This window comes from Sinocyclocheilus anshuiensis, unplaced genomic scaffold (genome assembly GCF_001515605.1).
Source record: "Sinocyclocheilus anshuiensis isolate Anshui unplaced genomic scaffold, SAMN03320099.WGS_v1.1 scaffold248, whole genome shotgun sequence".
Taxonomy (NCBI): Eukaryota; Metazoa; Chordata; class Actinopteri; order Cypriniformes; family Cyprinidae; genus Sinocyclocheilus; species Sinocyclocheilus anshuiensis.
This window is the reverse complement of record NW_015555734.1, coordinates 612,097-634,216: the sequence shown is the minus strand read 5'-3', so window position 1 is coordinate 634,216 and position 22,120 is coordinate 612,097. Positions and strand designations below refer to the sequence as shown.

The following is a 22,120-nucleotide window of genomic DNA, read 5'->3' as shown; positions in this document are numbered from 1 at the left end:
AACCATTACGCCTATGGAGAGTCCCCACAAGGATAGCTGACCAGACATGAATGTGTGTGTGTGTGTGTGTGTGTGTGTGTGAAAACTGCCTTTATGTGCAAGCGTGCATCTGCTTGTCTACGTGAACTGCTTTTTCCTGTATCCCCAGGGTCTCGCAGACTCCTCCACGCCATCATCTTTTGCCGTATCCCACGGTTAATTAGAAGTCGCTGTGTAATATAAGGTTCCTTTGGAGCCTTCTGAATGAACCCACTGATTAGCCCACAATGCCTCATTACGCTTGGCCTTGTCATTTGGGAATAAGCCATTCAGAGTTAAAGAGCTTACAGCCACTGCATCTCGCATCCAGGTGTCACTGCTCCAGTTCCGCGCTGACTGTACATTGAAGTTGATAAATGCTGTATACGCTGCAAGCTGGGCTGCTTTCAATGAGCCATTTATTCTGTGAAGAAGTTTTTGAAAGTTTATAAGATTCTCTTCAAAATCTAAATGTCCTCTTTCTTTTGAAGGATGGGTTTGTGATAAAGTGTTGTACACTTTCCTGTACTTACATTTACATTTACATTCAGGTTAGCAACATTGCGTTGCCGTCTGCGTGTGACCTTAGAGCGCTGTCGAGAGACAACCGGAATGGTTTGGAAACACATGATCGAGGTGGAAAAGAGAGGACAGAAAAGGAGAGTGTGTACAGGAAAGAGCAAAAATATACTTAAGTGCCTTGGCGATTTCGTTGTTCGGTGAAGTCACGCAGGTAAAGTCGCAGGTCTTTACACTCGTTGGTCTTCACACAAGGAGGCCTGAATGCTTCCGCTGATGCTTCCGCGTCAGCGCACAGACATCAGATAAATACACAGTCTAAGACACTAAAGTGAAAACAGCTGTGGCCGCCTTCTAATTAGCACAGCCAATAGTCTATAGCAGGGCAATTCCTCAAATCGAAACTACAGTTCGCACTTAAACGCAGGAAGGGAGCAATTAAATTACACGCGCTCCTTCTTAGCCGAGGGCAATTATTATAATTACCAGAAAGTGCAATCAAAAATACAAACGCAAACAAAAATATAATGCTCAGCAATAAGCAAGAGTACAAGACTTGTCCTTAGGAGAGATTCAGAGTAGTTTAACACACTTCATGCACATTTCAAACATATTTGCATATTGTTATTGGTTGTAAATTTATATTTTCCAATCACGTTTGTTTGCACTGAAGTCAACAATGTGAACATAAACATATAGGACATTTGCATACTCTTATAACCTTCAGAAGCATGGTGGAGGATCGTATGGTGGGGTTTAATGAACGCTTGATCATCTCTGTAATATATTTACTTAGATGAGTCATGCAAATGAAGCAGTTCATTCAGACTGCAAATCTGTGGTCTCATGGGAAGTGCTGCCAGTGAGATGGCCCATGGCAATCAAATAATGAATAATAATAGTCAAATATTCTTTCATCCCCATAATCAAGCAGAATGTGGATTTCAAGAATGTGGTTACACACATTTTAAGCTTTTATAACTTTGGAGAACCTTGGGCAAAAGAACACCAGTTTAGTACTCCATGATGATAAGAGGGCATTTTTGTAGATTTCTACACTATAGAAGTGTTGACACTACTGCACTCTGGATTCTGTCCAATCAGCAACTTGCACGCAGTAACAAACATCTCACGCACAATCTCACATATCTTTCACATCTCCTCCTTTCAACAAGTCTTGTGTAAATACAGATAGCTTTGTTCTCTGCTCAGCTTGAACTGATATAAGAAGGTGCAGGTGTTACTGAAAGGATAAAAAGTTCTTCCGAAAGGTGTTTGGAAGTTCTTCTCACTGTGCTAGGAGAGAAAAGAACACAAAGAAATACAATACGATGATCAATATAAAATACAGGTACTTTAAAAGAGAATGGAAGCGCATTGTTTTGAGATATCGAGGCTTTTACATTGAAACTGATAGCTGAACCCAGTGTGCAATAAGCTATGATTCAACAGCGTTTCAGAAATTACACAAGCTTAGCTTAGTTTGAAACTCGCGAAATCGCGTTCGCTGGACTGGTAACCATAGCTACAGTAAGCTTTCGATGCGTATCGGACTATATCGACAAAATATATGCTAAAAATTTACATACATATCACACACAAAAAAAGTTTTGTTTAAAAAGTTCTTAAGATAATTCTTGAGATAGTTGCGAAGTTGACGCGACGCCTCAGATAGGCTAATACCAAAGACTGTAGACTACCTTATATAATATGCCTTAAAAGGAGTTTGATAATACTGACAAAAATTATTTTAAAATGTAGAAATTAACTGAATAGTTGTGCACACTGACTCATTCAATTAATTTTGCTTGGTAAAATATAATTAGGCAGTGTCATAACAGTCGATTTAATCATCCATCACTTTAGTGTAGGCGTTATGATTGTTCATTACAGTTGCATGTACTGATAATGGCTTTTCTTCCCCGCGCTGAACAGCCTACATGTAGGCAGGATCAAGTATTTGAGAAGGGCTCTTGGTTGTCGTGAGATCATTCGTCGTCTGTCCTGTGGCTGCAGTTGGTCGCATGAACGTTTCCCCCCAGACTCAAGACTAAAGGATGAAATGAGGTGCAGAGCTGAAGAGCTGAAGGAACGGGCGAGTAAAGACAGACGAAAGACGCACACGGAGAGCACGCTACGACAAGATCCGAGTGAAGTCTGACCATCACAAGACGCGCGAATTTGGATCACATTTAGATCAAGCGGATTTCATTGAAACGAATGGTGTGAAAGGTAAGACTGCTGTCGGATTCCGTCTGTTAGATTCTCACGCTTAATTCCATTATCTGATATGCGTTTGTTAAACAACAATTCGAGAATTATTCAAGATAAAGTCTAGAAAATATTATGCGATATATCTGTTTGCTACTTTTCTTTGTATTATGCATTTTCTTGAATTTATCTATAAGAGAATTTAAAGTATAATTTTGGAAACCCATTTTTGTTTAATGAACCCCTTACACAATAAACTTCAAAGTGTGTTTAACTGCACACACACACACACGCACGCACGCATTATGTATATATAATTTTCTCGTAAAATATTTCCCCAACTGACGTAGCCTAAAGCAGAACGGATAACTTTAAAATGTTCTTAGAAACAATCATAAAATAGTTTATATAGATAAGTATGTTTTCTATTATTAATATTATTATATAAAAGTATACTATTATTATTATTATTATTGCTCGTACAATATTCTATCTAAATGAGAAAAAAAACATCTTAGGGATGTCCCAGACACCACTGATGCTCAAAGAATATACTTGTATTGTATCCTACATCTATTTTTTAATTTAGCGCGTTTCATCTTTACTGTGCTGTTGAGAATAGAAATGAAGCCAAGTTGAGCGCTTGATGTTTATTTCAGGATTCAGCATTCAGTAGCAGGTGAAACAGAGAGAGAGAGAGAGGGTCAAAGACAGGCATGCAAGTGAATTCAAGCATGCGTTGTGGGCTTGTTAAAAAGGCTTTTCTTTTAGTACAAATATTTGACTGTAACGTAATGCTTAGATCCTTAATAGCATGTTTTTTTATCTAATTTTACAGCATAAAAAGCTTGCTTTGAGACAAATTACAAGTGAGATGCTGTGATGGACAGCCATGTGCCATCCAAGCAAGCTTTAATTTAAACAATATTCCATTTAAAAAGGCATATCATGACCAGAGCTACAACAACAATGAGAGAGAGAGAGAGAGAGAGAGAGAGAGAGAGAGAGAGAAGAAGCCATCTGAGGAAAAACTGACTTATTGAACTACATACCATGTAGTCTGCAGCTAACCAGCATAATCTCTTGACACTAATTTAGACCACTGTTTAAGTTAAGTGGGGGTGCCCTCTTGAACAAGCCCAGGCGGCTTCCTCTCTAAACACAGGTCAGCCTTCTTATCAGACATGAATGACAGGAGCCGAAGTGGCCTGCATGTCTCAGGAACAACAATGGTCCTCAGGAAGCACTTCTCACTGGCTGTCCATCAAAACTCAACAAAGTCTTTACTGTTCTTGACCCGCAGAGACTTTCTTCCCTCCCTCTCTGTTTCTGAAATCCCCCTGAGGCTACACAGCTTCAGTGAATTCCTCCCCTCACTTTCTGCTTCTCTGCCTCTGTAGGTGCAGGGCAAGCATCACTCACACGGCTATAAGGATGCGGGTGTCGGGATCGAGGATTAAGCTGTGGTGTCCGCTTATCTCGCTGGCACTGATTCAGTTTCTTACCCCTGTTTCGGCTCAAGGTAATTGCTGTCTTCATGGTTTTGAATTGGTATTTGCTCTGGTTTATTGGCTTTTGTGTGGCTGTGTAAAATATGAGATGATGTCCTAATCATTCAATGCATAATTTAGTCATCTGATGGCAACGGCAGGGTTACATTTGATTGTGCTTGGAGCAAAAAGAAACATTTGACCCTTCATGCACCTTCACATCTCCTAAGAGGACTCATTTCAGTGTAATGCCTCTCAGTAAGAAGGTAAAAAGAGCTAATGTGAGTCTTGAGGATTTTAGATGGGATAGAGATGTGGAAAAGCATTTAGTCTAACATCACAGGGGACCACAATGATAATATCCCTCAGGGCAGCTTAAAGGTTCTGTTTGGACGACAAAGTTCGGATTACTCTCTGGCTTTTTTGCCTTCACTCTTCTTCCCAGATCAGCACTTGTGTGATGGGCATGTGTAGTCTTTAAATTTATGCCATCTATACATCTTTTCATTCCTCAAATCACTAAAAACTGTTGGTGGGATTTTAAACAGCTCAGTGGTGAAGCTGAACAGGAATAAACAAACCAAAGACTTATAGTTAAAGGAATATGCTTGGTTTAATACAAATTAAGACGAATCGACAGCACTTGCGGCATAATGTTGATTACCATGAAAATGAATTTCGACTTGTTGCTGCTTTTAAAAAAGCAAAAATCTGGATTATAATGAGGCACTTACTACAGAAATGAATGGGGCCAAGCAATACATGTTAAAATATTCAGTTGTTGATTCCTAAATCGCATTCTCTCAAACTATGTTTATGCATGATTTGTAAACTAATACATTTTGATGTTTTCTTCACATAACTAGCTTCATATATGGCTTTTCTGATGTAGGAAACTTACTTGGTAGCTCTCTTGGTCCAGCATTGCAATGGGGCGCATTCAAATATGAGTGCTGTGAAACATAGGCCTAAGTCACAGAACTCAATAAAAGAGTTAATAGACTTGTAGAAGCAAGCTAAAATGACATGGAAACATTATCGGTTAGGTTTAGTGTAAGGTTTGGTTTAGGTGGTAAGTTAATTTCAAAACTTCTGCGATACGTACAACAACCAACATAAAAAGTCCTCCGGAGAGGACTGAATGTGCTTTTAGTGCCACTAACTGTACATTTCAATTTTGAATGTACCGCAAAACATGCAGAAAGCAACATAATATCATTTTGCAGAAATGTTGCCACAGGCACGTTTTTCCTGGGGTGAGATTAGTGCTTTTATAAAATTATTAGCTTCAAATTTTTGGCCCGAGTGCCTCGCCACTACTTTAATTTTTGCATTTTTTTAAAGACAAGTAATGAGTTGAAATTACTTTTTGTTGTAAACACTATACCACAAATGTTATCAGTTGAGCTTAACTTAACTTTTCGAACCTGCCATATTCCTTTAACACGACACAGACGACATTTAGAAAACATTGCACTGTGGGTACTTGATGTGTTGGAGCGAAAATGATTGCAAATGCTGACAATGCTCTGCTGAGAATGAATGGGTAGAAGCAGTCAGTGATACAAAGCGGTGTGATGAGACATTATGAAAGCGTTTTGGAAGGGTCTGTATTGTGTGTGTGATGAAGTTGTGGAAAAATGAAACAAAAGAACTGAAGGTCAACCTTAAACAAGCTGACTCTCAAGCAGTCAAATGCACAAAACAATTCACATTCACAGTTTTAACTTAATTGTTGTTTGGATTTACACAGGCAGCACGTCTCATTACAAAACCTTTAACTGAGCACTTTGTCTAGATAATGTATTTTTACACATTGGTGAGATGGGAAATGTAGCCAAGTCTCCCGGATTTTCATTTGGTCCTGCATAATTCCTGCTGCTCAGATCTATGTAAATTCACATCACATCCAACAGACTTAGATTATTGTAAAGTGCAGAATGTTTCTGACTATTCCCGCTAAGTAGGCATTAATATTTTAATTCCCTCAACAGCAAGGTTTATTTTGAGTTTGTGGAAAATAAACGTTCAAAACAAGTGCGGAGCCTTCTGACAGGTGAGTAATTGGAAGCACGGTGATAAAAGGACGCAGTGGATTTTGGAGTGAGTGTCTCCAAAAGGATGAAAGATATCCACATCAAAGGCCTGTGGATTTGTGGGTGCGCGGTTCTAATATACAGACACAGGACCTCCTGCTTATATTTCTCTCGTTTCAAGTTACAAGTCAGCACTTGTCACCCTTTAACCACCATGGCCGTTGTTGTTCCTTACCTCCCCCTCAATCTCTACAGGAGTCTTTTTGACACAAAACCTTTAATCACCAAAAGCCAGGAGTCGTGGATGCCTAGGTGTGCTAAGACAGTTTTCCAAGGACTATTTTATGAAACTGTCATTCCAGAAATCTGTTGCTTTTTCATGCTGATGAATGTATTGTGTTCTTCTTCATTATTCATGGCTCGTGAGCAGAGTTTTAGCATCTCAACATTGTTGGAATTACTTTCTGAGTTGTATTTCGCATACATTTTTCATCTCCGTCATGGTGTGCAGTACTGAGCTGGAACAACAACATACTTTTCCTCTCTAAATCCGTGGTTACTTTATACGCAGATGATCCGTTGTGAAAAATGTTCCAAATTCTCTGGATGGCTGGATCTATATCAGTGCTCATTTCATCCCACTCACATGAATGACTAAGAATTTTCACTGACACTTTCTATGAATAGAGTACACTTTGGTGTTCCATAACTTTTTTAAAGCTATAGAGGTACATATACTGTACCATTTTTTTTTGTGAACTATTACATATAATAATTATTAGATAAGTTCGATTCAGTTAGATTAGATTTTAATTCAACAATTACAATCATACAAAAATGTCATTTTGGACATTACTGATATGCAGTTCATTGTAGAAGGAAACTATTTTAATTATTATTTTTAATAAATTATCATTCCAAAGGTTGGGGTCGTTAGATTTTTAAAAATGTGTTTGAAAGAAGTCTATAGGCTGCATCAATTTGATTAAAAATATTGTAAAAACATTAATATTGTGAAAAATTATTACAATTTAAAAAATATATTTTTTATTTACTCATGCTATCACAAAAAAATTATTTACAGCCATTATTCCAGTCTTAAGTGTCACATGATTCTTCAGAAATCATTCTAAAATGCTCAATAAATATTTTGTATTACTATCAATGTTGAAAAACAGTTATATAATAATATCATATTATAACATATTATAGCTAATAAACATTCCTTTGTAAACTGTTATACATTTGATCAAGATTCTTTGATAAATGTAAAGTTCAAAAGAACAATATTTATTTATTTTAATGCATCTTTGCTGAATAAAAGTCGTATTTTCTTTAAAAAATATGGACCCCACACGTTTGAATGGTCATTCATTTAGTAATTAATATTAGTGATTTGTCATTTTAATTTAGCTGGTCCATCTATACATCCTTAAATGAATTAATGAATGAACTGTAAAATTGTGACACCAAAAAAAAAAAACATTTCCATCATGCTATGGACCATTTTGATAGCATGATGTAAAGACAAGGAAATAATATAATTAATTTGCAAAACTTTATGTAATATCTGTAAAGCTCAACCACTCAATCTTGTTACCCAATTTATTTTAAGAAAAGATCAAGCAAAGATTTTTCTTTAATTTATGGGAAATATAAGTTGATCATTAACCACTGTAACAAACAACTGGTCCCAAACTAGCTAGTCCTTAGTGAGTAACAGATTCATTTAGCCTAATCTTTCAACTCTATTACTTGAAACCTTGTTTCCTGCTGGGTAGTTTCCACGTTTGAAACACAGAAGCAGTGAAACGGGTTTCTATATACACTGATTGATGGAAATGAATCGTAGTTCCCCAAAGACACATAATGGACAGAGTGTGGTGTGGGTGTCCAATCTGTCCATGAGAAGGGAGATGTTCACCCCACAGGAACCCCAGCAGTGTTCCGTTCCTCAGGTTGGTGCACCTAGATCAGTTTTATGTCTTATCTCTGTCTCCTAAACGCCCGTTTCTAATAGTATTGACCTCTGGGCTTTATTCTTACATATTTTCCTTTTCTGTTTGTGCCAACATGGTTTCTTCATATATACTTTATAGCACCTCGGTTTCTTTCTCTGGGCAGAACTGTGGCATGCGCACAACATAAGGACAGAGAAACATTGATTAATCAATGTTTCGTTACCTTACGTGGGATATGTGATGTTTGGGTGTGGTGGTTTCTCATAGGTCTAACACACAACAACTGATTATGGGTCAGAAGGATTTGTTTACATCTGTAGAAAAATATTTAGGATTGAATGATGAAAGACATCCCCTAATCAGTTGTTTATGGCTATAGATACTCATAAACTGAAGTAATATGCTTTGTCGAACTGTTTAAGGCTTGTCTTCCTTTTGAACCTCACTGGTAATTAGGATGCTTTAGAAAATAGCCGAAACTCTTCTGACCTTTAAAAGTCACATTCTCTTCTCAATTACCTTGTCATTTTTGTCATTTTTAATGAGACAGTAACTCTCTGTTCATGATCTTATGTGCATTATGTCGGATGGACAATTAAATAATAATATTAAATCACCTTACATTTCCTAATGTTAAATACCTTACAGATTATTATAACCTTAAATTGGACATACTATAAACAAAAGAGTGAGAATATGACTTAAAACATACCTTTCCTTGGATTTTTATCCAAGTACAATTTAAACTCTCATTTGAAAAATATTTTAAAGATTTATTTGATCATAATTTTCAAATGTTCAGTTTATAATTCCATTCTTTCCTTGCAGCTCCAGCTCCAAGAAGACTTCGATTTAAAGTTCTGAGTGCAGGCAGGCTACTTGTCTCATGGAAGGAACCAAAAGGAGAATATGATGGTTACAAATTTATATATAATAGTGAACCAGGTAAGAAACAGTGTTTTATTAATAAATTAAAAAACAATATTAATAAATGTAGTGGTACTATATTGTATGCATACAAGTTTGCCTTCTGTTAATCTGTTATTAATGAAATACAGTCTCTGTTTTATTCCCTTTGAGCCTCACTTTTTCTCTAAATGCATTCAGATGTAGTGTCAGACTTCTCTCTGTGAGCTTCAGCAGATGTATTTGTTAACCTTGCCAGATCAGAATGACTCTTTGTTTCTTTACATATTTGACAATAGTCCTTGTCTGGGGCTTTTATACGGCTCCTGATAACACATAAACAGCCAAGGTCACTCTCTGGTTTTATGTAGACCAAGTGCACTGGCCATCAGTTCTGTAAACTCACCCCTTTGTTAAACACTCACAACCCCCTTTTCTGGGGCAACAATAAGCCACGTCCAAACTCGTTGTTTCTTACAGCACATTCCCGAGCTCTGTGTATTTTAGGTCTGGGTCCATAGAATAGATATCAGTCAGTTCAGACGTTCCCAACAGATGGGAAAAGCACTCATTTCAATTATAGCAGCTCATTTGCTGCATTTCTATGTGCAAAGTGGCATTAATGGGCATTGTAAATCTCTCTATTGGCCAGAATTGAGGTATTGAAGTGATGGAACAGGGTTGGATGAGGACAGGTGATAGTTTGCATCACAGCGGGTCAATGCGACTCTTTTGTGATTGAGGTGAGGAATGTCTGGCTGCGGTACCTGGTCAGACTCTAGGAGGTCAGATAGAGGTTACTGTCTGATCCAGCTGCTTGTATTTATGGTATCTGATGTCAGCTTGGCAAAGGTCCAAATCTCACAACAACACTGGCATCCTTAAAAAGGGCTGCAAACCAAAAAATGGCAAAGCTCCTGAAATTAAACATACACACTAAAAAATGCTGGGTTATTTCAACCCAACTTTGGGTCAAATTTGGACTAACCCATCTTTTGGGTTAAAAATTGAATGTAATAATTTACATTCGGTTGGGTTAGTCCATATTTGACCCAAAGTTGGGTTGAAACAACCCAGCATTTTTTAGAGTGTATAACAACAAATGACTGTTGTAGTTGAAAATTTCCAAAAATGTATTTAAAATGACCATAATGATGCTGATAAAGTTAACTTTTGTTTTATTCAGTTTATGTACTGCATTAATAAATGCATTAATGTCCAATTTAAATATTTAAAAAATATGTTTTTCTTTTATCCAGGAGACTAGATGTTTGAAGAGGCTGACAGCCTAAAATCACCTCTCGTTACTAAAATGACTGATCAGAATGAATATTCAAATGACGCAAGATTGTTTGCTTCCATCCAAAATGGAACCGAAAACAGCTAAATGAAATTTGCCTTTTTTGCATATACTGTACAACTAATAACTGTCAGAGGTTCAAGCTAATCAGCTTTCAGTATCATCTTACTGCATCATCAAACCTGCTAGTATTTAAGATAACAAGTAAAGAGAAACAAATCAAATTTAACAAAATTATTGATTAAATTAATGAAGGATCTCAAAATAAGTGAGGCTTAATGACAGGCTATGTATAGCTATACTAAAATAAAGAAATGGAGGATGGAGTTTCTCTAAACATTGAGTGCGTAGATGGAATAGAGCTGTGCATCCATGTGTAAATGTTTAAAATGATCATAGTCTGTATACGGTGCTGCAAGATTTGTTCCATTGATTTACTATATTAGCAATTGTTGTGTTATTGATAAGGGAGATTATATTGTGTCATTAATCATCGCGCCTTTGAACCTGCTGCAGTCTTTTATAGGTTTGATCAATATTAATTTACATATCGTCCTCTCTGAAAAATTAATTCCCTTATGGACAGCGACTGAAAGTAAGTTATATGAACTTGGATGATTTAGTTGTACTTGGTGTTAATTTGTTCCAACTTGATGCTGTAATTCTAGTTAACAATTGTATTTGCCTCAGTTAAGTATCACTCTGTGGTCTTGTAAGAATATTTCTATTTGTTTGGAGAAAATGTTGTGTTAATTATGCTTCCCAAACAAAGTTAACAATGTTAAACAATAACCAATATTTGCTTAATTTATTTTAGTTGAATTATTTGTATTAATTTATACAACAAAACTCTGAGAAAATGTTGCTATTTACATATGGCCATATAGTAGTACCAACCAGTCTGAAAATAGAATAAGTTTACAAACTAAAAGTGTGTATATATATATATATATATATATATATTTATCCGGCAGCTGGATGCAATAATCGCATGCCAATGTGCATTGGCTCGTTTAGTTTACACTCGAAGTAGATTGGTCTCTCTAAGCGAGATCCCAATTTCGTCGGTCATCCGACGTGACGTCTCCGTTCCCCCCTTCAGGGAACGAGGGTTATCATACGTAACCGAGACGTTCAGCACATAACAGCACAATGACGTAAAAAAAAAAAAAAGTTACAGCTTCACTTACTGAGTGAGTCTGATTCAAAGAGCAAACTAATGAGGTTGTGTTACATGAATCTTTTTAATTGACTCATCAAAATAACCATTCAAAAGTAATTTTTGAATGAATCGGACGTCTCAGCTTCTTCTTGTGCAGGAAAGGCTGACCCTAGTGAGATGATGATATCACACAAAACCACATTCAGATTCACACAAAGTGCTCTTAGCCACAAGAAAATGAGAGAGAGAGTGAGAGAGAGAGAGATGTGAGATGTTGAAGGGTAGGAGAGAGACATTTTTCAAGGTGCTTAATCACTCTTGAAAAGGTATATTCTGGCTCACGGCATCTACGGTACTTTCCTTGCTTTAGAAGTTACATGTTTTTCCCCTGAGCACAAACAAAATAAACACGCCTGAGTTTTTCTGTTTGTTGTATATGTTCAGCAATAGGAGTGGTCAAATATGAAAACAGAATAAGTTATCATATTTTGCATTGGGGAGCACAAATTGATTTCACGTCTATTTTTAGATGCAACTATAGGCCTTTGCTCCACTTTTAAAAACCAAAGTGGGAAGGGAGATATTCGCTTGCGACAAAGTGATTCTGTCCTTTGGTCTCATTTAAACAAATGAGAATTGGAGAGCTTTGATGTTGTCGTAAGAACCGGTGACAGTTTGCTGTCTGCAGCAATCTTTTCTATGAAGCGTGATATGCAAAGTCATCAGCAAACTGTGGTTCTCCAGTTCTGACTCCTTCTGCTCTGAGTCTAACCCCAATCATGCTCCCACTGCTGCTGAATAAGCAACTTCCACTCCCCTTCAATTGATCTCTCGGCAAGCCACGAGGATTTTAATCAGGATCATTGGTCAGGGATCTGAATTGCAGGGGCAGGCTTCTTCATCACACTGAGGGACTGCAATATGAGTATGCCGCTGTTCAGGCATGACTGATTCAAACGCAATAAATTTTGGCTGCCCTTTTTATTTCATCACAATGCTTTTTTTTTGTCTATTTTAAATTGGCAAGTGCTTTAAATGGATACTCCACCCAAAAATGAAAGTTCTCTCATCATTTACTCACTCTTATGCCGTCACAGATATATATGACTTTCTTCTGTGGAACACAGATAGAGATTTTTAGAAAAATAATCCGTCTCTGTGAGTCTATATAATGCAAATGGATAGAATCTTCAAAGCTGATGCTTCAAAAACGATATATGCGAGATCGACGGACAGGGAGAGAAAGGGGTTTGAGTGATAAATAATCAATATCTAACCTGATGAAAAAATATTTATTTAATGTTATCCACGTTATATTTTATCTGTAACAACATTGTGAACTTTTATAAAGATATGTTTTGGTCATTAACTTTTAAAAGCATTATTATGCAAACACATGAGGAGAATTGTCGAGATTAAAGACACGCACACACATTTCATTTCTTTCCAATATGGTAGGAAATTAAATAAAACAAAATGTGAATTATGTTAATTGTGACAAGATGATTGACAGGGCAGTTTAAACTGTGACAAGATGCATGTAACTAAGCAACAGAGCGGTCCGTTAAAGACGAAAATGACCCTTCTCAAAGCCCCGCCCCCTTTCGTTACTATTGCTACGTCTGACAAGCCATGGCACTCTCACGCCACACATCATATTCTCACGCAGTAAACAATACATTGTGGAGCAAAGAGGAAACTGACAACATGCCGACAGACAAGACAGCAGGTTACTTTTGGTATGAAACAAAATCTCAGCTTTTCAGAAATTCAAACAATAAATACCATTTTGTGGCTCTTTAATGTGACTCATGACAGATTGCTGTAGCACCTCAGTTCAAGCGGCACGTGAATCGATCATCTCTTTCTCTTTACTAGTTATCACTCGAAATAAACATGAATGAACATCAGAAGATTATCTTGTTTCAACCACAGAAAGACATCTATACACACCATTTTTTAAGTTCAAGACCGACGTTAATCTACTGCTGTCTGGTTTGATTGTCAGACAAAACGGCAGATTCTGCATTTTGATTGGTCAGATCGCCTGTCAATCAAACTCCAGGAAGAGTCAATTATGACTAAGTAGTATGTCCCAAAGCTTGCCTACTATTCTGCTACATAAAAGAGTACATACTTTTAGGGCATAGTATAAGTTGGTGAATTGGGACGCAGCGAATGTCTTCTGAAGTGAAATGATTGATTGACTTTTTTTTTAACAGACACTGATTCACTTTTTAGCTACCATCACTTCCGGCCAGTTGTCACATGCTCATTCATGAGTTCACGTTTGATGTACGGTAATGAGTTTCACAACACTCTCACGATACGCTTCACAACGTGCTGATGTTTAAGTCAAGTCTGATCTGAGTCTGATAGCTGGAAGCAATAGTTTATAGTTTAAAAAGTCAAAAATATTAGTGATTTTCTCACACACACCTACCATTTTGCTTCAGAAAACATTTATTCATCAGCTGGGGTCGTATGAATTACAGCCATGTTTGTTTTTTGTGTTTTTTTAAGCGTCAGCTTTGAGGGTTCCATCCACTTGCACTTTATGGACTCACAGAGATTGTTTATTTTTCTAAAATTCTCTGCTTGTGCTTATTTGAAGAAAGAAAGTCAGATACATCTGAGCATGAGGGTGAGCAAATGATGAGAGAATTTTCATTTTTGGTTGGAGTATCCCTTTAGTGAAAATTGTCTTTCCTTCTCAGTTCACAAAATTACCAAAAGCAACCATTTCTTTGAAGTCATCCCAGACTTTGTCACCAGGCAGGGACATCATGAAGCAAGAGAGATGAGTTTGTGGCCAAGACCTGTTTAGAACAGACCATTTGTCACTGTCAGTACTGCAAACAAACTTCATGAAGTTGTTTGCTGTGCAGTGGCCATAAAGCATCCACCCACAGATTGTATTTGGATGATAACTTGGCATCACAACTTGTCAGGCCGGTACTATTCCTCCTCTGGCTCAGAGCAAAGCTACTTTGGACAGATTGTTTATTAGGCTATTTTGGACATTATGTGTTTGCTTTTGCATTAGAGAACTTGGATCAGTTTGGAAGTCTGTTCTTTTAGATGTCTGAAGGGACGGATAATGGGATGCCCAAAAGCCTGTGTCTGTCTTTTCTGTAATCATGAACATGCTCATTATACTTAATTCATGAACAAGTGCGAGTGTTTTTGAAATCGTTAATGGACCATCTATCTATGGACCACTTTGTCAACCAGACAAGAGTATTCACCAAGCAAATTCTCAGAACAGAGGCTTTCAGTTTGTTAAAGGAAGTTCACACAGAGAACTGTCTTTCTGTCCTTTGCAGAATTACATGGCAAAACATGAACTTTGTATGAATAATAGAAATAGTGGTGTAGCCAAGAGGTTAAAGATTTGGCTTAGTAACTTATGGAGGACTATGACTGCCCATTTAAAAGAACATGAAATCAATTAACTATCAATGTTTTAATTAAAAAATAAAACATTAAATAAATACATTTTTCAAGTTGTCAAATAGATGTGTACTTAATTCATATTAAAACTGTGGTTGTAATAATAATAATTAATGAATTGCTAATCATTTAAATGGCATTGTTAAAGGTAATCAAAAGTGCATTTCATTATCGTTTTGCAAAATACTTTTCTTTTTTCATGTCAAGTTAAAAATATGCAATTAAACAGTTGACACGTGAGAGCAATCAATGAATTTTCAGCTGCATTTGATTTTTTATTCCTAATTTAAATTTGAATTTATTCCTAAATTTCAATTCAAAAGTTGCATTTGATTAGATATATATATATATATATATATATATGAATTTATGAAGTGATTAATTTAATCATTATTTTTCATAATTGTATTTATTAATATCATTATCATTAAGAGCATTATTCTCTTCTGACATTGCATCTAAAGGAAATGCTTGGCTTTGGCAGTCAGACAATAAAGAACAGGCTTTGATAGGTTTCTGAGTAGAAACAGGCATATGAGACTAGGGCTGGGTAAAAAATATCGATATCTCTATTTTAATCGATTCTCATTTTTATGGAACGATATCGATTCTTAAATCCCAAGAATCAGTTAGTCTAGCCTGTGTTCAGTTAATGGACGGAACATTGAAGGGCACCTACCATCTAATATATTGCAATAAGCATTGTGCTTTGGTACTTTTACTATGAAACAAATTCTCAGATTTCAAATTCTATCCATTGTATTGCAGAGTACAACTTTACAATCCGTATCCTGTCTCAAGTAATTGCTCAATCAGTGTTTCAGCCGTGCAAACACGTCAAAATAAAACGGCTTGTAAACAATGTCACGTAACGTCACATTTACCTCAGAAAAAAAAAACATATTCGTGACCAAGAACTCATTAGTCAGCAAGAAAAATAAACTGTAGAGAGGGGCATGTTGCTAAATATATGCACCATATAACATATTCATTATAATTTTTACTGTTCTTCAGTGTTTAATTTATGTTTGAATAAATCCATCAAGTTTTTTGACAGCCACCATTTAAATGCTTATAGCCTATTTAAAAAAAACGAATTGAAGTAAAAATATTATGTCATTGTAAATTTATTATTTTATAAAACTTCATTAAGTGTAATTTTAGCAGTTGTGTAGCCTACAAATCAGTCAGTTTTAACCTTAAATATTATAGTAATGTAGCTAACGTTAGTACCAACTGACTCTCATGTATATTTTACAGCATTAGTTGAGATTTTTTTTCCTTAAGAAAATTTGGCATGTAGCCTACTGTAGGCCTACCTGATATATATCCAAAATAATCGATATTGAATCGAATCGAATCGCAAGCTTGTAAACAAAAAAAAAAAAATTGTGCCTTGAAAATAACATAGTATTTTACATAGTAAAACTGTGTATACAAAATATATAGGGCTTACATATTTAAGATTAAGTTTAAATATTGTTATTCATATATTGATACTAACAAATATGAGATGATCCTAACTGTATATTTAGTTTATGGTATACAAATTATGTTATACATATTAATACATCCATGGCTCAGTATTTTGGACTTGAATTCCTTTTAATTCCTCATGTCTCTTCAGCAGAAGACCAGAGCAGTGATGGAGACACCACTCAGCCTCAAAGACTGAAAGAACCAGGACCTGTGGAAGAGGGCAATGAGATCTCAGGAGGTAAAGCCAAAGTTTAACCTCCCCAGATTTTTTTTGATCAGACTTTGCTCTTTTATAGCTCAGGAGCCTTAATGGAGTTCTGAGGATTTTTCTTGTAAGTATCAACTGTGTTTCAGATGTTAAAAGTCTTTAGAAGAAATAAACATGTATATTATTTTACACAAATAAACATGTATATTATTTTACACATTAATCAACAATCCGTTTGCATTAGAAAACATAAGTATTTTATAAATTGGTAATTTTGTTTGAATTCAGATGATTTGATATGTATGGAAATATATTATTTTCAGTAAAAAAAAACTAAACCTAAACCTAACTGCCAGTGGGACGTAAGCAGTTAGCTCAGATCAATTTCTCACGTCTTGAGAGAATTTTTTAGGAAATGCGTGAGTTCATTTGAAAATCTCAAATGTTTAATGGCAAACTTTGGTATCTTGAGATATTTGAACATACGATGTGAACACCTATTTGTTGTTGAAACTCTTGAGAAAACATACAAGACTTTTTCTCAAGAGAAAACTCATTCAACACATGAAAATCTCCATTCACTCATTTCAGAGACAACTGAGATATTAAAAACATCTCTCTCGTGGTTTTTCTTTTCTGTGGGCTCTTCTCTTGTGGGTCTTCCTTTTCAATGTCACTTTTTGCTTTTATCTACATTATAAGCTATCTGAATTTCTCCATACGTTCTTCTGAGACTTATTATTGCTGTTTTTCCAGTGAGAGCTGCCCTCCTGTCAAGATATTTCAGCACTGTCAGTGATGTATAAGAACTGAAACTGGCTGAAGTTGCAGGGGGCATCTCTCTGTAGATCCCATCTCTGCTGGTTTTTATGTCCCTGGCATACTTGACAAAATGAGCATGTTCAGGAAGTCAAAGTCAAAGATGATGTTCCTGTCTGAAGGTTTCTGCTGATGTCTCTCAAGGCCAGATCTTAGTATCACAGCCCAGTCCAATATCACAGCAGTTTGTTACAATTCTGAGGGTATGTACACAAAGGAATATATACTGGATTTTTGACCCAAAATGCAATGTTGCAAAGTACAGATGAAACCGAGGAGGTTAAATGCAAGGGTAAGGTTACTGAGCTCATGGTTGACTGTGAAAGAGATGCATCTCCAGCCTTTCTCAGTTGGCTTTTTTGCTCGGCTCAAAGGAGAGATTCGGCTTTGTTTAGCCACAAACATTGATGTTTAGTGGGTGTAAAAACAGCCCAGGCTGCTTGGAGGCTGAAATGTGCTCTTGAGTGAAGCATTTAACTTGGATCCCTCTGTAGGACGGCAGCTTTTGTGTTACGTGGTCTCGCATCTGTTGTTCGCAGTCTTTAATTTAGGACACCTCTGTGCGCCTGCCAAATGGCAGAGGTTTGAAATTGGTACGGCGCACACAGATCTTAGCTGTCCTGTTTTCCTCTTCAGACTACTGTCAAAGTTGGCAGGACTTGGCACACGGACTCCAAGTGGGTGGCTGAGCTCAGATTCTGTTCAGTTCTGTTAAGAATGACTGCACGCTTTGATTATGACCGAGCACTAATTTGATTCTCTGCTTAAGATCTCATTAGCGCAGAATAACAATGAGATAATATTTCAAAGCAAGAACTTGATGATGGGAATTGCCACAAGAGGGTTATCGCTGGCACAAGGCATATTCAGACAGATAGATGATGTCTTGCTGCCCGTGTGTGTGTGTGTATGTGTGTGTGTGTGAACGCTGGTGGAATGGGATGGTGGGCTATCACAAAATCAGACTCTTCTTTGATGTGCCATCCCTGGGAATGTGTCCAAGCGGACAGAATGGAAGTAAATGGCTGTCTGAGGATCCGTGCCATCACTGAGGGATGTGAAATGGCACTTTGAGCTCAACAAAAAGGTCACATTTTTATATCTCTTCCCAATCCTCTTATTCACAAATGAGCGTTTCCAGAAGCAAATTGAAAGGTGGCATAAACACAAAGCTGTTGCTTTTTATCTTCTGACCAAACACTTCTTTACTGGATGTCTGTAATTGTGATTCATGCTCAACATCTGTGGGTATATATGAGGCGAATAAAAAAATATTGCAGCCGGCTGTGTAAATTACAATTTTGCAGTCAAATGAACAAACAAACACTCAAATGGCAAGCAGTAATTCTGATTTATGGCTAATGCACATTTCCTGGCTTTTCAGAAAATCAGTTGCTGCTAATTTATATTCATGAGCCATGAATACTTTTTTTTCAGTACGACACAATTTTTTTAAAATTATTTTTTAGAGAGATATTAATACTTCATATTCAGCAATGATGCATTAAATTGATTTTTATTAATAAAAAGGATAAAAAAAAAAATTATATAAAAATAATAAGCACTAAACCTTAATAACAAGAAATGTTTCTTGAGCACTAAATTCAGCAAATTAGAATATTGGATCATGTGACACTGAATGTCAGACTTTTGGACCTGTTTTGCCTCCGTAGTTCTTCCTGTGTTTCCTTTTATGGTCTGTTTCCTGTTCTTGTTTAGTTGGATTACTTTATGATTCCATGCGCCTGTGTTCCCCTGATTGCCCTGTGTTTATAAGCCCCAGTCTGTTCAGTTTGGTTTGGTCGGGTCTACTTGTTGGATGTTGTGTGTTTACCATGTTCCTGTTGTGGATTTACCCCTGTGAGTCAAGTATTAAAGATTGTTTCTCCGCGTCTCCATCGTTCCTCCCATAGCGAATCGTGACACTGAAGACTGACGTAATGACTGCTGAAATTGCCATCACATGAATAAATAAAATATATTAAAATAGAAAACAGTTTAAGTTGTAAGAATATTTCAAAATATTATTGTTTTGACTGCATTTTTGTTTAAATAAATGCAGCCTTGGTAAACATTAGAGACATAAGAATTTACAGTTGGAGAGAGAACAGGAAATGAAGTGGGAGAGAGAGGAAGGTGGGATCAGGAAAGGATCTTGAGCCAGGACTCAAACTCGAGTTTCCCGAAGCGCAACCGTGCCACATGTCAGAGCGTTGCCAACGAGGGCATCGGTTCCAAAAAACATAGGAGACCATTCACCAGAAAGATTTGATCACACATTTGTTCAATGACTGTTTCTTCAGGTTCATTGTTACACAAATCAGGCAACAACTAATAATCTTTTTTTTGCCTTTATTTCGATAGTATGATTGCAGAGAGGAAAGAAAGTGAAGTGGGTGAGAGAGGGGGTGGGATCTGGAAAGGACTGCGATCCGAGACTCAAACTCAGGTCGCCCGAACCGCAGCTGCGCCACATGTTGGTGTGCTGCCCACAAGGCCATCGACTCCAACACAAATGAGCATCTCATGTGTGTTTTGAGTCATTATTTGTTGACAACTGGAACAAGCTGACTCTTTTGAGTCATTGTTTTCTCCACAAATGACAACAAAGCAGATCTCCAACTTTTTGTGCATGATTTTATCAAGCTAGAGAAAAAATACAATATTAATAGCCAAAATGAATAAAGAGTTTCAATAACGTCCGCATGCCCTTTTAATTATGTGTCATTTTTATTGCTCAAAATCTCATTCAGACACAAAGTCAGTCTTTGAATGCAGAAAAACAGTCACGTGCTTTAAGTAAAAATAAGTAGAGAATGATTTGTTCACTTTAAATATTCAGTCAAAAACACTGATTGAACACCTTTAATAAGAAAGTTCCGCTGTCTGGGCATGATAGTCTTTGTCTGGGCTTGCTGAAAAAGGCCATGGGGGTCAACGGTCACATCTGTTTCACACAAACCCTCTTCTCCCACCCTCCCTGATAATAGTAGGGGAAGAAAGGCCTGATAATGGTTTTTTCTGACCTTTTTTGTTAGAGGGCAGGGCACTGGAGTAAGGTGAGAGGGCTGTTATTTAGGAATTCAGTACCTGCAGCCACTGTAATCTAGAGAGAGATATCACTCCCTCAGAGAACCGAAGGTGATTGCATGGGGACGGTTTGCTTCACCTCAAATGACCCTATTTCTAATGAAAATCGGCCTCACCTGATGGTATTTTTAATGTGAGATTTTTCGCAGAGGGAGGCGCTTTTAATAAGCGATCATTGGTGTAGAACATTTTTCTTGGAGGTGCTGTATAAGGTGCAGAGATGGCTGTCTGTAACGAATCAGTCCACTGAAGGCGAGCGTAGTGAGAACCCAAGTGCAGTTTATTTACAAAGGTGATCCAAACAATAATCCGAGACTTGGCTTGACATGAACAGGCTTGACATGAACAGGCTTGACATGAGCAGGCTTGACATGAGCAGGCTTGACATGAGCAGGCTTGACATGAGCAGGCTTGACATGAACAGACTTGACTAGAACAGACTTGACGAGGCATGAACAGACTTGACTAAAACAGACTTGACGAGGCATGAACAGACTTGACTAGAACAGACTTGACTAGAACAGACTTGACTAGAACAGACTTGACTAGAACAGACTTGACGTGGCATGAACAGACTAGAGTCACCGACAGCGGGTTACAACATCAATACACAACGAGAGACAATTGCAACATGATAGCTACTTATAGCAAACAAAGGGTCACATGACAAGAACAAACCAATGGGAAACGTACCAAATAAGAAGAGTTGTACCACATTACATTTCCCCCCCTCTAAGGGCGGCTCCAGATGCCCAAACAAAATCCAAAAAGTCCAGGAGGGTGGTGGAGTGGAGGAGGAACTGGGGCAGGGATGGAGGGCCAGGCCCGTGAAAAGGAACAGGACCTGGAGTGTGGAGCAATGGCGGGCCTGGAGCTAGGAGCAGTGGTGGACCAGGATCATGGGGCAATGACAGACAATGGAGCAGAGACCACCAGGTCAGATCCAGAGGAGCATAGGGACATGGCGGAGCAGGCAGAACAGGGAGCCATGGTGGAGCAGGCAGAAGAGGGAGCCATGGTGGAGCAGGCAGAAGAGGGAGCCATGGTGGAGCAGGCAGAACAGGCAGCCATGGTGGTGCAGGCAGAGCAGGGTGGCCGGGTGGTGACGGCAGAGCAGGAAGCCATGGTGGAGAAGAGACATGGACAGACCACTTGACTGAGACAGAACAAGCAGAGAGTTCTTGAATGGCCTCCTTGGCCGTGAAAGGACAGACAGTGAGTTCATGGACGGCCTCTTTGGCCGTAGCAGGACAGACAGTGAGTTCGTGAACGGCCTCCATGGTCGTGACAGGACAGACAGTGAGTTTGTGAACGGCCTCCATGGCCGTGACAGGACAGACAGTGAGTTCAAGAACGGCATCCTTGGCCGTAGCAGGACAGGCAGTGAGTTCGTGAACGGCCTCTGTGGCCATGACAGGACAGACAGTGAGTTCGTGAACGGCCTCTGTGGCCGTGACAGGGCAGGCAG

The 22,120-nt window shown here is 37.7% G+C and overlaps 1 protein-coding gene across 1 annotated transcript in view; it reads left to right on the top strand.

The window, feature by feature from the left end:
- The first annotated feature begins 2,674 nt into the window (after window positions 1-2,674).
- Window positions 2,675-22,120, top strand: part of LOC107672958 (collagen alpha-1(XIV) chain-like) — a 129,701-nt gene continuing 110,255 nt past the window's right edge. Inside the window, exons 1-4 of the mRNA XM_016466344.1 lie at window positions 2,675-2,769; window positions 4,149-4,270; window positions 9,064-9,180; window positions 16,684-16,773. Coding sequence (XP_016321830.1) covers window positions 4,183-4,270; window positions 9,064-9,180; window positions 16,684-16,773 — 295 coding nt within the window. The 5' untranslated portion in view covers window positions 2,675-2,769; window positions 4,149-4,182. The remainder of the gene's footprint in view (window positions 2,770-4,148; window positions 4,271-9,063; window positions 9,181-16,683; window positions 16,774-22,120) is intronic.